Genomic DNA, 13,633 nt, shown 5'->3' with positions numbered 1-13,633 from the left:
TGGGCTAAAGAGGGAGATAGCAGCGCGTTTGAAGTTCACAGGAGATCAGTAGCTTTGTTTAACAGGTTGGAGGCAGAAAAACAAATCTATCGGGCGAGGAGATAAGGACTCACCTGGCCACTGGAAACCCGCAGGGGGAGCTTTCCAAGACTTCCTACCTGCCAGAGACTGTCGTCAAACACCAGTTCTTCTGCCTGCTTCAGCAGCCCAGATGTGACCGTCCCGGGGGCAGCCCCGCTCTCATGTGGGAGAGGTTCTGCGAATTCAATTCTCCTTGGATTTTAATTTCTTTTCCTAACCTCCAAAGTGTAGCATTAGCCCCCTGAATATCTGGTCATCCTCCTTCGGAATCAGGGTTCTCCTGATCTCCTCTAGACCAGCTCGCCCTTTCATTTACCAGCTGTTCACTCTACCCTTCTTTTCGGTCCTTTCTTGGTCTCGGGTCTGACACTTCCCAGCTGACCAAACCTGGCATAGGCCCTCTGGTTTGCAAGAGAGTTTCCTGCGAGCCATGGTACGGAGTGTGTGTTCAATAGTGTGCCTCCACTAACTTTGCAGCTCGCCACAAGCTGTATCTAGCCGATTGAAATAGGGGTCTGGTACTTTAGTTATTTACTGCTCGGGAGAACTGCATTGGTCCTCTTGCCTCTGATCATGAAGCTAGTGCTGTGTGTATGTGGTAAATCAACAGCTTGGCAGAGAACAGTAAGAGGCAGGGAGAAAATTATAAGAGGAAAAAAGGTAAACGGGGTGGTGGGAAACAGACAAGGTTATTCATTACCCCGGTGGTCACTCCGTAATCAATAGTTGCCAACCCCACCCCAGCCATCAGTGAAATACCGAGGCAGAAATAGTGGTTTAGATTTGGCAGGCTGCGTCCAACAGCCAAGGAACACGGCACGGGACAACAACAGCTTTTAAACACATTGTGACTTTCACAGAGCCTAGCGTTATTGACTTCTTTTGTTACGTATAGAAATGCTAATGAGAGGCGATGAAAACACGGCCAGAGAATGGCAAAGGATCATTCAACACAACAGCAAGTTTAAAGTAACCGAGTTATAACCCGGAGCGTGTAAGGCAATTCCTTTCAAAGAAAAAGAAAGGGAAAAGTCATCCGGCTGGATGCAAAGTTTCAAATTCCCGCAAGCCAACTTTGCAACCAAAACAAGAATACAGGCTCTACACTTCCTGGTTAGAAGTTTACCAGTAAATACGTGTATTTCCCATCCCCCAGTGATGTTTGAAGCAGACTGGGGTGGGGAGAAGGGGGGGCTTTGCTGCCTACATTTCTAAATTCCACCGCGGCAGAAGAATAGAAGTCAAACTTTATTTTTATTGTATTTTGTAAAGCACTTGATCTTTGCTTGGGAAACTCTATTAATTGAATGGGTTTGCCTTTTTGCCAGGTCTCTTTATCATTATTTATGGGCTTTAAATTGTTTAAAGTTCCCTTGACGTTCAATTTACAAGTTGGGGGACTTTTTTTGTGTTCTGCCTTTTGTCCTCGAGCAAGACATCGTGTTGGAAGGGCTTTGAAACGCCAAACATGAGAGGCTTGCCCGTGAAAAGGGAGCAGGCTAGATCGCTTTTAATTCCACCGTGTTAGTGAATGGCTCTTTTACATAATTGCAGGAGCTGTTTCAAAGCCAAGCCAGAGGCTGACTTCACTTAGAACCGCATGGAGTCTATTTTGGGCTTTCAGATTAAAAAAAGAAAGAAGCATGAATAAAATCGTTTAAAAAGATGAGGCTTTAATGCTTTGCCACTTGCAAATTGGTGTGTCTGATGGGGAATTTTACACAAGAACCCCTTTGTGAGCCCATATTGGACACTTGAGGGACTCTTCTAGGTTAGCTGGCTATGAATGCAATCGCCCTGCCCCTAAATAAAACCATCCCGAGCTATTTCCCAACGCCTTGCCGGGGAAGGTTGCAATAATGCTTGAATGATCCAGGCGTTGTAAAGAACCCCAAATAAGAGTAATTCCCGGAGAATCCAACCCATTTCCCCGGGCAAATGGGGCTGTTCGGGTAGACAAGCAAGAAGTGCAGAGCGACACCGCAAGCAAAAGGAAGAGTGTTGAAAGCTGACATTCACATGCTGCCTGTGTGTTGTGTTTCATTCAGTTCTTTCCTCTCCAATCCCAGTAACATCAGCAAACGACCAGGTGGGCGCTTCCTCCACCGAAAATTACAGGAATCCACATTACAGTTCCCTCGCCCTGCTTGTGTTCAGCCATCAACCAACCCTTTAAATGTTGTTAACTCCAGGCACTACACACCTACATGCAAAAATGGGTACGCTGAACTAAACAAAATCTAGCGTTGCTATAGAGACTTCTTAGCTGGTGCGGGTGATACTGACTAATCCTGGCCTCTACCCGGTCTAAAATTGGTGTCAGGAGTGTTCTCCTTACCTAGTGTGCTGTAAACTTTGCTTACGGACAGAGTGCTTGCTTTACCCACGGAGCTAAACTTGTGCCTGGCTTGTGAAGTAGCGGTGGCTTTCCAGAAATGATTTTTGCTCTTCCTCTGCTGATCGAAGTTGCAAAGGAATATATGCAAACTGGCTTGCATACAGTGCATGAGAAGAATAGACTGCGGCCCTCTGCTAATGATAGATAGACAGATAGATACTGGTTAATCTGTACAAGGAGCAGGCTAAAAACTGTAAAGGATTTTATTATCCGCAGCCCTCAAGCTTTAAACGCATTGCAGATAGTTTAAGGTGTCTGGGATCGATCTTGTTAATCACCACAAAACTCAAGGAGACTTTTATGACACGTACAGTTGTTTTCTAAGCAGTTAAACATTAAATGAGAAAATATGACTTTTGCGTTTTAGGAAAAGCACCCCAGTAAATAAAACCTCCCATTGATGGGTCTATGCCGGAATCCCTATACAACAAGCCTCTGCAGTCGATATCTCCAGTAGCACTTTTTATATAGATGCAAATTATATGCCATCAAATTATTCCAAATGTGGAGGTACTTCGAGGGATTTTAAACCGTCTGGTGAGTGAAATCTAAATACAGAATGATGGCAATTTTCCCGAGACATCGAAAGTTCCCACCATGATATTTGAAAGTACGATTTCAGATGTTTGTTTCTTGATTGATTGGAAATATTTGCTCGCCTGGCCATTTAAAAATCAACTGATGGGCACATCTGTGACAAGTAGCAGAGAAAGATAAACCGAACAACTTTCGGAAAGATTAAGGGTCTGTCATAACCATTTTGACACGCCAGTAAATGAGTGAATTGCTGTGGTATTTCAATGAGTGGGATTATTTAACGTCCTCCGGGCTTCAGAGTTTCTATTTGGATTTTGACTCAGATGACATCAGTCGATTCTGAAGTAGTGTTTCATGTGAAATGTACTCGTTTCCTGCTACATGCCCCCTCTGTCTCTGCACCCATAACGAATTGATGTAAATATACACTGGGCTCTAATGGAGTCCCTCCAAATATACAGGCATTCTGATGGCTCTCCCGGTACACTTACCAGATGTCTTTAAAATTTGCTGGGGTGTGTTTTTTTTCCCCCCTTCGGGATTAAGTACAGTGAGGTCTCCAGCATTACAGACAGTCTGGTGTGATGCAAAGTGGATTTCCCCCCATCATGGAACCTCGCTGTAAGAGTTATACTGGGATGAAGATATTCCCTACCGTGCCATAGAGTTAGGAGTCTGAGAGAGAAAAAGACAGACAGATTTGCAAAGAGTTGGATCGATAAATTCATAAATATCGATTTGCCTTTATCTTCCAATTAAATGTACATGTGAAAAGACTCCCATCACTGGGGTAACAGCACCCATCTAGAGAGATCACTGTCTTGGGTAATGTTTCAAAAGGATGATATCCCACCCCTCAGCCCCCATACACACACACTTCTGTCCTATTGCAGCTGTTAAAACCGAACAGCAAAACATTGGTACATCAGTGGGGATCTGTTCAGTAGATCTGTTTGGCATGTGCACCGGTTAGATTTGTATTTTCCCCGCTTAGGTTCCCGTGGAATCTTTTATATTTTAATCTTAGTTTTAAGAGAGAGACAGAGCAATCAACTTTTGATAACCTTTTAATAACAGAAAATCAGCCCAGTGAAAGACAGTTTTATGCCTGTAGGGGCTACAGCTCATCATTAAATCTTCGTTTTCCTACTAACTAAGCGGATCTACTGTCCTTTAACAAAATGATTTAATTGGTGCATCTTTTTAAAAGTGGGCTTTTATTTGGACAAACATCGTAAAACCTCCATCGGGCTCCAGCGATGTAATCAGGCGACCATTTCAAGCCCCCCACTTCTCCTTGAGGACCGACCACATTCAAAAAACCCCCAAACTCGCCTTTTATTATCGTAATTACCACGGCCGTTATTGTGGGTGGGAAGGTGCACGGAAAATGTGTATTAAGGTTTCAAAAGACCAAGATCTTTTTTTTTAATTCTGTTCACCGCGAAAAAGGAAACAAACTGAAGAAGGGGGAGGAGGGAATCCCACCGGGCCAACCATCCGCGAGTTCTCCCAGCCCCTGTGAAATACACACCGACTCAACCCCCAGCTCCAGCCTGCGGAGGGGGAAAGGGAGATTTCTGTTTGCACACGCCGAGCAGCGCCCCGAGGCTGCTGCACGGGAAGGGGCGGGCGCAGGGTGGCCCCCGGGCAGTGTTAATGGCTTTTCACAAGTTAGCCCGGCCGGTCCCCTCGCCCGCCGCCTCCCTGACCCCACCCCGCCCCTTCTGCTGCTGCCCGGAGCCCAGCTCGGGAGGGGAGGCGGGGCCAAGGCCAGCTCCCGCCCCGCCCCCTCCCCCCGCCGCCGGCCAATGGGCAGCCAGGCGGGCGCCCACGTGAGGCGGGGCAAGGTTCGGAAGCTGGCAAAATGTGAATGAGAAGCGGCGAGCGCAATTTAAAGGTGCTGGCGGCGCCCGGAGAGAGCCCCGCGCGCTCCGACCCAGGCACCCGGCCCGCGCGGCAGCGGCAGCGGCAGCAGCGTCTCGCTCACCGCCCAGCGGGGCCCCAGGCGCCGGCGAGGGGATGCCCCCGATGCCCCCCAGCAGCACCGGAGCGGACCCGGCGCTCCCCCTGGCCTGACGCCTGCTCTGCCCTGCACCCCCCAAGCCAGCGCCGCCGCCCCCAGCCCGCGCGGGCTGCGAGGCGCCTCCTGGATCTGCCTGCGCGCCGCGGGACTGGCCGCCTGCTCCTGCCTTTCTGCTCCGCCGGCTCCGGTCCCCAGCAGCTATATGAGTGCAGCTTTCCAGCCCTCCCTCATGATGATGCAGCGCCCCTTGGGAAGCAGCACGGCCTTCAGCATAGACTCCCTCATCGGCAGCCCGCCCCAGCCCAGCCCGGGCCACTTCGTCTACACCGGCTACCCCATGTTCATGCCCTACCGGCCGGTGGTCTTGCCCCCGCCGCCCCCACCCCCTCCGACCCTCCCGCAAGCCTCGCTGCAGCCGGCCCTGCCGCCCTCTCACCCCCACCACCAAATCCCCAGCCTGCCCACCGGCTTCTGCTCCAGCCTGGCCCAAGGGATGGCGCTCACCTCCACGCTCATGGCCACGCTGCCCAGCACCTTCTCCGCTTCCCCGCAGCACCAGGAGGCGGCCCGGAAGTTTGCCCCCCAAGCTCTCCAGGGCAACTTCGACAAAGGCGAAGGGATCCAGCAGGAGAGCGAAGAGGGGAAATCCTTCCTGAGCAAGGAGAGCTCCCTGCTGTCATTCGCCGCCGCAGAAGCCGTGCAGGCTTCCCTGGGTGAGTGGCTACACGCCTTGTTCTGTGCGCGCACTTAGAGCAAGTTTCTTCCTCCCTTTCCTTCGCCCCCTTTCAGCGGAGCCAGGGTGGGAGGAAGGGTGATTGTCAGGCGATAAAGACAGATTTTGTTTGGTGTGTGTCCAGCCATACCATAACCATGTAAATTTCACACACGTAGCAATTCCATTCCATTGGGAGAGGTGATCTCCAGATATTTTTTGGCTAGGAAATAAACCCCTCTCCGCCCCCCAACTCAAATCCTAGGGGAGCTGATGAGCTCCCCACGTTATTTCCAAAGGAATGCACTCGACAAGGGTGGATGAGATCTAACACTGCAAAGCGCAACCTTATCAAACCGAAAACTTAAAATCTATGTCACATGTAATTACTACCTTCGGTCTAATCGCTATTTAGAACAGCGCTGCCTGTGCTGAAGGAGGCCAGTTTGATCTTACAATTGATTTTAAGCGGGTTTAAAAAAAAAAAAATCGCACGCAGGAAAAAGTCTCATCAATGAAATATTTAATCCTCCCATGGAAAAAGATGTTTTCCAAACAGAACTAATCTCGCTGTAAACACTTTCTTCCCCCTGTTCACAGTGCTATCGAAAGAGAAGTTTTAAGTACTTCCCAAACAAATTAAGTTTCCCTTGCTCCGTTTTTTTGAGAGGTAAAGGACCCATCCTCCGTTTTCCTCCCATTGTTACAAAAATATTGGCAAGTGAAATATACATGGCTACCGGTAGGTACATGCAGAGAACTGTCCCTTCAATCTTGAGTTGTGACAGAAGGTAACATTTCATAAATCGGTTTGGTGCGAGGCTATGGGGAATGATGTTCCAACAAATCTATAATGATGAGAAAATATCGGCCAGTGAAGAAGTGTTGAACCGGGCAGTGAGAAATTCAGTCTGAAGGAAACTGCTATCTGTCCCGAAATGTTACTTTGTGTCTGCCAAGATCGGTGTTCTCTTTCCTCCCTATAAGCCCGCTTGCTTTCTTCAAACTCGAATAGAGCTTCCTCCCGTATATAAATACAGAGACCTAAATCGAGGAGGATTTAATTCAGTAGAACTAAAATTTATGCTGGAAAATGTGCTGGTTGAAGCTAAACATCTGCAGAGCTAACCGTGCAAAATGTAACGAAATGCCTTTGGTTTGCTTTCAGTAGGGGCTGTCCGGGGTCAGGCCAAAGATGATTCCAAAGCGGAAGACGACTCCAAAGGCAAAGAGGAAAGTTTCTCGATGGACAGCGATCTAGATTATAGCTCTGATGACAATATCACAAGCCAAGCCGCTCATAAAGAAGACGACTCTGGCAACGCACTAGAAGAAAACACCCAGAGCACAAATAACTCAAACACCACCACATCCACTGGCAAAAACAGGCGGAGGAGAACAGCCTTTACCAGCGAGCAGCTGCTAGAGTTGGAAAAGGAATTTCATTGCAAAAAGTACCTGTCTCTGACAGAGAGATCCCAGATCGCTCATGCCCTCAAACTCAGTGAAGTGCAGGTCAAAATCTGGTTCCAGAACAGAAGAGCCAAGTGGAAAAGGGTGAAAGCCGGCAATGCCAACTCGAAGACAGGAGAACCCTCCAGAAACCCCAAGATCGTGGTACCCATCCCAGTCCATGTCAGCAGATTTGCCATCAGAAGTCAGCACCAGCAACTGGAACAAGCCAGACCCTGATACATTTCCACTACCCCTTCCCCCCATCCAAAAGTTTTGATCCACGTTTCGAAATCGGGTTAAAAACAAACAAACAAACTTTAATCTGAACCTTTCGACATATCGAGTAAAGCAAGAATCCATTCATAAGAGGCTTAAAACTGTCTTTTGTTTTGGAGCGGGAATATCAAACCCTTGAAGAGACATAATAAATATTTATTATACTGTCCTACTTTGTATATAAAGTGCTGGATCTCAGCTGCAGTGTTTTGACTCTTATGGGACCAAATAACCAGTAACATGAATTCTTACATTCCAGAAGAAAACCACAACAAAAAACTGCAATGCATATTACTCATCTTTTGGTTTTTGTTTTTTTTTATCATTTTGAAAGGTAAAAATGAAACAAAACTAAGAGGTTTGTTTTCCCTTTTTTGGGTTGGCTGAGTGGCAGACATTTGGGTGAATTATTTTCATTATTATTATTATTTTGCCTGGCTTGCTGTCGATTTGGTTGCATCTTCTACTAAGCCATGTTTGAAAAGCACGATCCTCTCTATTGTGTTTAATTTATTTCAATGTAGCTTTTTCCTGATAAGTTATGAAATTTAAAAAGAAACTCAGTCTTGTGAATAAACAAAATCAAAAACGAAAAAGAAAAAAAAAAACCCAACCGACTTCTGTACAGAATTTCTTGTGTGAGAGTGGGAGCATTTTCCCTCCTAGGACAGTATCATTTTAGGTCTGGGTCCTCTACTTCTTCAAGGTTTATTGTCAATAGGAAACATTTAGCAAAATAGCTAGAGTTGAACTCTGGGGGAAGGCAGAGCTTGTCCCTAAGCTGATGTCTGAGTTTATGGAAGCGAATTTCTTCTATAATAAATTGTAAACAAAACGCTGCTGAAAAGGATGTTATAGAAACAGGCTGGCATTGCAGAGCCTAGTCGAGGAGGGAGCTGACCAGAAGGGAATAGGGTAGCCATGCCTGTGATTCTAGGTACCTTGAATTGAAAAGGACCAGACCGATCTGCCCCCTCTCCGTAAATATCCAACACACACCCCCATGCACCAAACTACCTGGAGCTTTAAAACCAGCCAGTACTGAAACGTCTGTAAATGAATTGTTCTGATTTTACTTCCGCTCCAGTCCTGTGGCGTGTCAAACAATGAGAGAGATGCAAGCAGTTTACTCTAGCAAGTGGGACTGACTGTGTATTGTTAGCTGACCTGCCGCGCTGTAGCTGATTAACGCTCTAGGAAATTAACAGGGCCAAGTCAGTATCTATTCGCTGCCTCCGATCTGTCCCATTAGGAGGAAGAAAATCTGCAACCCCGCAAAGTTGTCAGAACTGTGGAGGGTCTTTAGTGATATTTAAAAGCAAATTCCCCCTGCTCCCCTCCAAGTTGTCATGATGCCACACTAATTGGTATGTGAACAATGCAATACTCTGTAACTACATGACAAAAATGACAATATTCCGCTAAAAACTCGGCCAAAATAAACCCATCGCAATGGGGATTTTTTCTTTTCCACATGATCGTGGGATTAGGAGACCAGAACTTGTTTCCCCCCGCCTGGTTATTAAACATATATTTGATCGTACACTTCCCTCCTCCCCTCACCGAAAGCTTGTTTGCTAACAAAAAGACTTTGATTATTAACAATCATTGAACGCAAAATACTACCTTTCCTCCCACAGATATTTAAACAAAACCATTGTCTCTATAACTCACCTATAACGCATCTACTGTGGGTATCAGGGACAGAGGCGATCTACAACTAGAAAGACAGGAATTAAAAGCGCGAATTTGCTAAATAAAATTAAAAACAAACCAAAAAAGCAGCCAACTCCTAACTGGCTGTGAAAGTGGGCAATTACGGAGAGCTGCAAGGAGCAATTTGCTATGCAGATAGCGCTGAGACTTGTAGTTTAAGCTTCAGTGAGTAAATCAAATGTTCCAGAAGGTCAATACCAATATTGACATAATTTATATCAGTTGCACTTCATCATTTTTTTTTTTAAATCCTGGGGTTTAAATTGCATTAGAACGGCCTGGAAATGAAGCTTTGTCAGGACTTAGCATCTTGTGTGTGGTTTCCCTTCGAAACTGCCCTAAAAATATTCCAAGTAAGTAGCCTGATCAACATCGATTTTTCCCCCCTTTTGCACGACGGACTATATTATTTATAATGACTGATAAACGGCCTAGACGGGTTAGAAGAGAAAGAGAGGAGAGGGTCATGAATAGCTAGCCTACATTTGAATCATGGCCACTGAAAGGACAAGGCCAAATATTTCGGCACCAGCAGAGAATGACTGGTCCTTTAAAAACAAATCTATTGATACAGAGGCTGTGACATGAATCACACCTCATAGAAGACGATTTATAGCCACAGAGGCATTGAAGGAATAAAGTATGACTGTGAGCGGTGTATCACATGGATGTGGGTTGTTTTAGGGGAATCAAGTGCAGAAGAAAAGTCATTGCTATCCTGTACCTGTGCTCATTAGGAGGGGGGCTGGTGTGTGTCTGCATGGAATTTTGAGTGGGGGGGGGGATTCTATATATAAAACCCACGTGCGGTCCCCATAGAGTTGTCAAAGACAGACTTACTGACACACCCAGGTCAAGCAGAGAAATGTAGGCGCTAACTACACCCCCTGGAGAAGTCAAAAGAAAGTATGGGGTATATAAAAATGTGCAGCCCCAAGACTAACCCTAAATTTTCAATCTAACACATGATCTCTGTGTATTTTTGTAAGCGATGCCAGTAGCACTACAGTGCAATCTTTATTCTACAAAGGGAAGCGCAGGCAGTTATGGGGCTACCGTGTGTCCCTTCTTAGAACACCCTGAAAATAGAAGCTCAAGTCACTTAAGAAGTTTTCCAGCCGTCCTTAGCTGGGAGGAATGCGGGAATGACGCCAGCGCTTTGGATTGGGGTCAGTTCTATCGCTCCAGAGCTGGGAGGGTTTCATTTTTAGGAAAGAACAGCTGTTCTTCACCCCCTTTTCCGCCAAGGGGGCTGGGAGGGGAGAGACACACGCGACAGTAAATACAATAAAAGGAAGCAGCTGCCAAACGCTTAGCAAAGTTACTTACTAATCAAGTCCCCCCCCCCCAAAATAAAATAAAATAGCTGCAAAGTATGTGAGAGAGAAAGGGAGATCCAGGGCTTGAGGTGCCCTGAAGTGGAAACAGGGACAGAAGAAAAGAAGATAAACAAGTGAGGGGGGTTGATAGCTGTCATCATCACCACTATCATGGCTTTCATTTGGCTGCCTAATGAGTCAGATCACAGGCAGAGAGAAAAATTGTCAATCGCCCAGGCTCTAATGAATTTTTTTGCAAATTGTAATCAAGCCAGGCCGTCTCAGCTCGCTGATTAATGAGACCCAGGAGGCTTGGCCAGCACCTCAGCTTTTTATCCCATCCCGTCCTCCCTGCACTAAATTAACAGCAACTTGTCTGAGCTTCAAATTAACTCCCAATGATTAATTCTGATGGGGGGGCCTGAAGAATCGCTCCTCCTAATAGGCATTGGCCTGTGATGCTGTTTGAAATTAATACGCTTCCCCTTTGGCTGCCTGCTTTAATCCAAGGTTGGGGTTTGACATCACTATATTTGTTGTTACAATAAATTCCAGTTACATCTGCAGATCAAATAATTACAATGCCTCAGTCTCAGAGCAGAAATCGGGGCCCAAGCTCACCAGCCCAAAGTTGGGAGTTTTCTCCAATCCATTCGCAGCTCATCTGGCCCGCTTATTTGACACTTTATTATAAAATAATTTTCCAAAGAAGTAAATTTACCACTAATGCTCATACAAACAGTCCTTCTAATTTCTTGGTACAATGCTATTCTATTAGATCAGATTCATTCATTTTAAATACACTCCTGGCATTTATAATCTCATTAGGAAAATATTGGGGGGAGGTTATTTTGGTAGAAAATACTCTCCACCACTACCACACACCCACACCCACACCGAAGCTAAAACAAAGCTCTGAGAAGAGCCTAGCTTTGGTTTTTGCCAAGCTAGAGTTGTGCTTAACTGACAAGCAGACTGTGTTTAAACTTAGCAACTTTCATTGCACGGATGTCAGGAAAGCAGGAGAAAGGGCTAACCGGTGTTCCCTTAGAGACATCATTTCAAAGGGAAAGGCACTCACATTGTCCCGGTGATCAGGAAGGGTTGTGTGGTGGGTCTGCTACCACTCGAATCCTTGTATCCAATTTGGATTTAATACTCCCCTACCCGCATACACACCACAGCGATTTCTTTAGTCCTTGAGCCCGCAGGTCTGGATTTTTTATTATTATTAACATGACCTCCCATCTCTCCTTGGTGGCGATCTTTAGGTTCCCCATTGACTGCGTTTCCCACTTGTGTTTTTATAGCTTTGATGATCATCATTACATGTTGTATTATTGTAAACTCATCATGCTATTCCCTATATTGCATGCAATTTACCACTACACATATGTCTCTGGGGCAAACACATCTGTTCTAAGAAGCCGAGACACCTCCCCCCCTCCGAAGGGTCAGACCTCTCTTCCATCTTGTTTCTGTTTGTATTGACTTAATTGGTTTAATTATTTCAGCTGTGATTGGCAATACTCAGCATTGTACCTTTTTAACTGCCCCAGGGGTCTGCCAGTGATCTCTGTCAGAAGGATGGAGATTGCTTAGCCATCCTGCAATTTACAAAAGTCCCTTTGTGCTGAAGAATCGAGATAAAAGTAGAACTGTTCGCTTTCCATTGGGAACGCCGGATGAATTTATTATCCCAGACCCCAGCAAAGGTGGTGTGGGAGGGGAGATTATGCTTTCGCAATTAATTTACTATTATCGGTCGCCGATTGTCTTCTCAGACCGGGGGGTGGGGGGAAGTAACCCGATTGGCCTTCACCGGACAACGCAATAGGGTGGAGATTTGAAAGAGATCGTTTGCAAATAATCGTGTCGTGAAGCCGGTGGCCAAACAGAAAGGTTAGAGCAGCACCTGAAACCCACGCGAAGCAATGGCACATAAGGGCCCAAACAGGAGTAAAACTGAACCAAGCTTGACATTCTTCTGCCTTTTCCCGAGAACGACCAGTTTGCAAAGTGATCATTGTCCCCCTACGAAATCCGGTGTTTGAAATCAATTTCCTTTCAATCAAAAAAATGAATTTTATTTCAGTGTAACCATTACTTTATATCGATTTAAAAAAAAAAAACCTACCTGAAAATATCTAAAATCCTCCCCTGTGGCTGAGCTAATATTATAGTGAGGAATATTTCCAGAGAAAGTTTGTGGCTCTCCAGGCAGACTGAGTAATTTGGCCAACCAGCAGTCACTGGAATGAAGAGAGAGGACACATGGAATTGTATTTAAGAATAAGAACTGGTGGCACTATATCCGCATTTTTAAAATGCCCGGCGAACAGTGATCGGACAGCAAGATCTGGACCAAGCCACGCTTACCTATTTCTCTACTGCGATGTAGCAAACCTCGGCAGCGAGATCAATCTTCATAATTCGGCCCTTCTGGTGTAAACAAGAGAAATATGAGCAGGGTAACTGAACGTGAATGCAAATCACACTGTCACCGTAATAAAGTACCTGAAACACTGACACACAAAAGCAACACCATATGTATGAAGACAACCTGTATGAATTATAAATTACATCATAAAAATTGATTGCCTATTTTCCCCGTTCCGAACACACACACACACACACACACACACACACACACACACACACACACACACACACACACGTGTTGACTTTCACCTCGCTCTCTCTTGCTAAAGGTCACGGTGCCTCCCGGGGATCGCACCCATGTTGCGAAGCCAATAGTTTGGCATGGGCCAGGGAGAAGCTGCCCTAGTGATTTGCCAAATTCCCAGCCATCCTGGGGTGGCCTCTAATTACACGCCAGCACACGACTTCCTGACTGGGTTCTTGACCTTCCCACCTCTCAACACAGGTAGTTTAGGCACAAGCCTCATTTTCTCAAACCCGCTAGTGACACCTGGACAGGACTAAGGGGCCTTAACTTCCAAGCCACAAAAGTCCAGGTGGCCCCTCCCCGCAAAGTCACTGCAGACTGCACCGTCCGCCACCGCCCTCTGCTGGCCAACTCGAGAGGCAGCAGCACTGGCCACGGAGACAGCTGCAGCTGGGGGGCGAGGCGGCAGAGACGCTGGGGCTCA

The 13,633-nt window shown here is 46.2% G+C and overlaps 1 protein-coding gene across 2 annotated transcripts; it reads left to right on the top strand.

The window, feature by feature from the left end:
* The first annotated feature begins 4,846 nt into the window (after window positions 1–4,846).
* Window positions 4,847–9,412, top strand: GBX2 (gastrulation brain homeobox 2). Of its 2 annotated transcripts, none has more exons than XM_005292110.4 (2): window positions 4,847–5,755; window positions 6,926–9,412. In XM_005292110.4, the coding sequence occupies exons 1-2, from the start codon at window positions 5,245–5,247 to the stop codon at window positions 7,444–7,446; spliced, it is 1,032 nt and encodes a 343-aa protein (XP_005292167.2). In that variant the 5' UTR covers window positions 4,847–5,244; the 3' UTR covers window positions 7,447–9,412. The 2 variants fall into 2 exon arrangements, with proteins under 2 accessions (XP_005292167.2, XP_005292166.2); XM_005292109.4 differs by having other exon boundaries at window positions 4,848–5,755; window positions 6,923–9,408.
* The last annotated feature ends 4,221 nt before the right edge of the window (window positions 9,413–13,633 follow it).

Source organism: Chrysemys picta, chromosome 11 (assembly GCF_011386835.1).
Source record: "Chrysemys picta bellii isolate R12L10 chromosome 11, ASM1138683v2, whole genome shotgun sequence".
Lineage (NCBI taxonomy): Eukaryota > Metazoa > Chordata > Testudines > Emydidae > Chrysemys > Chrysemys picta.
This window is presented reverse-complemented; position numbering and strand designations above follow the sequence as displayed.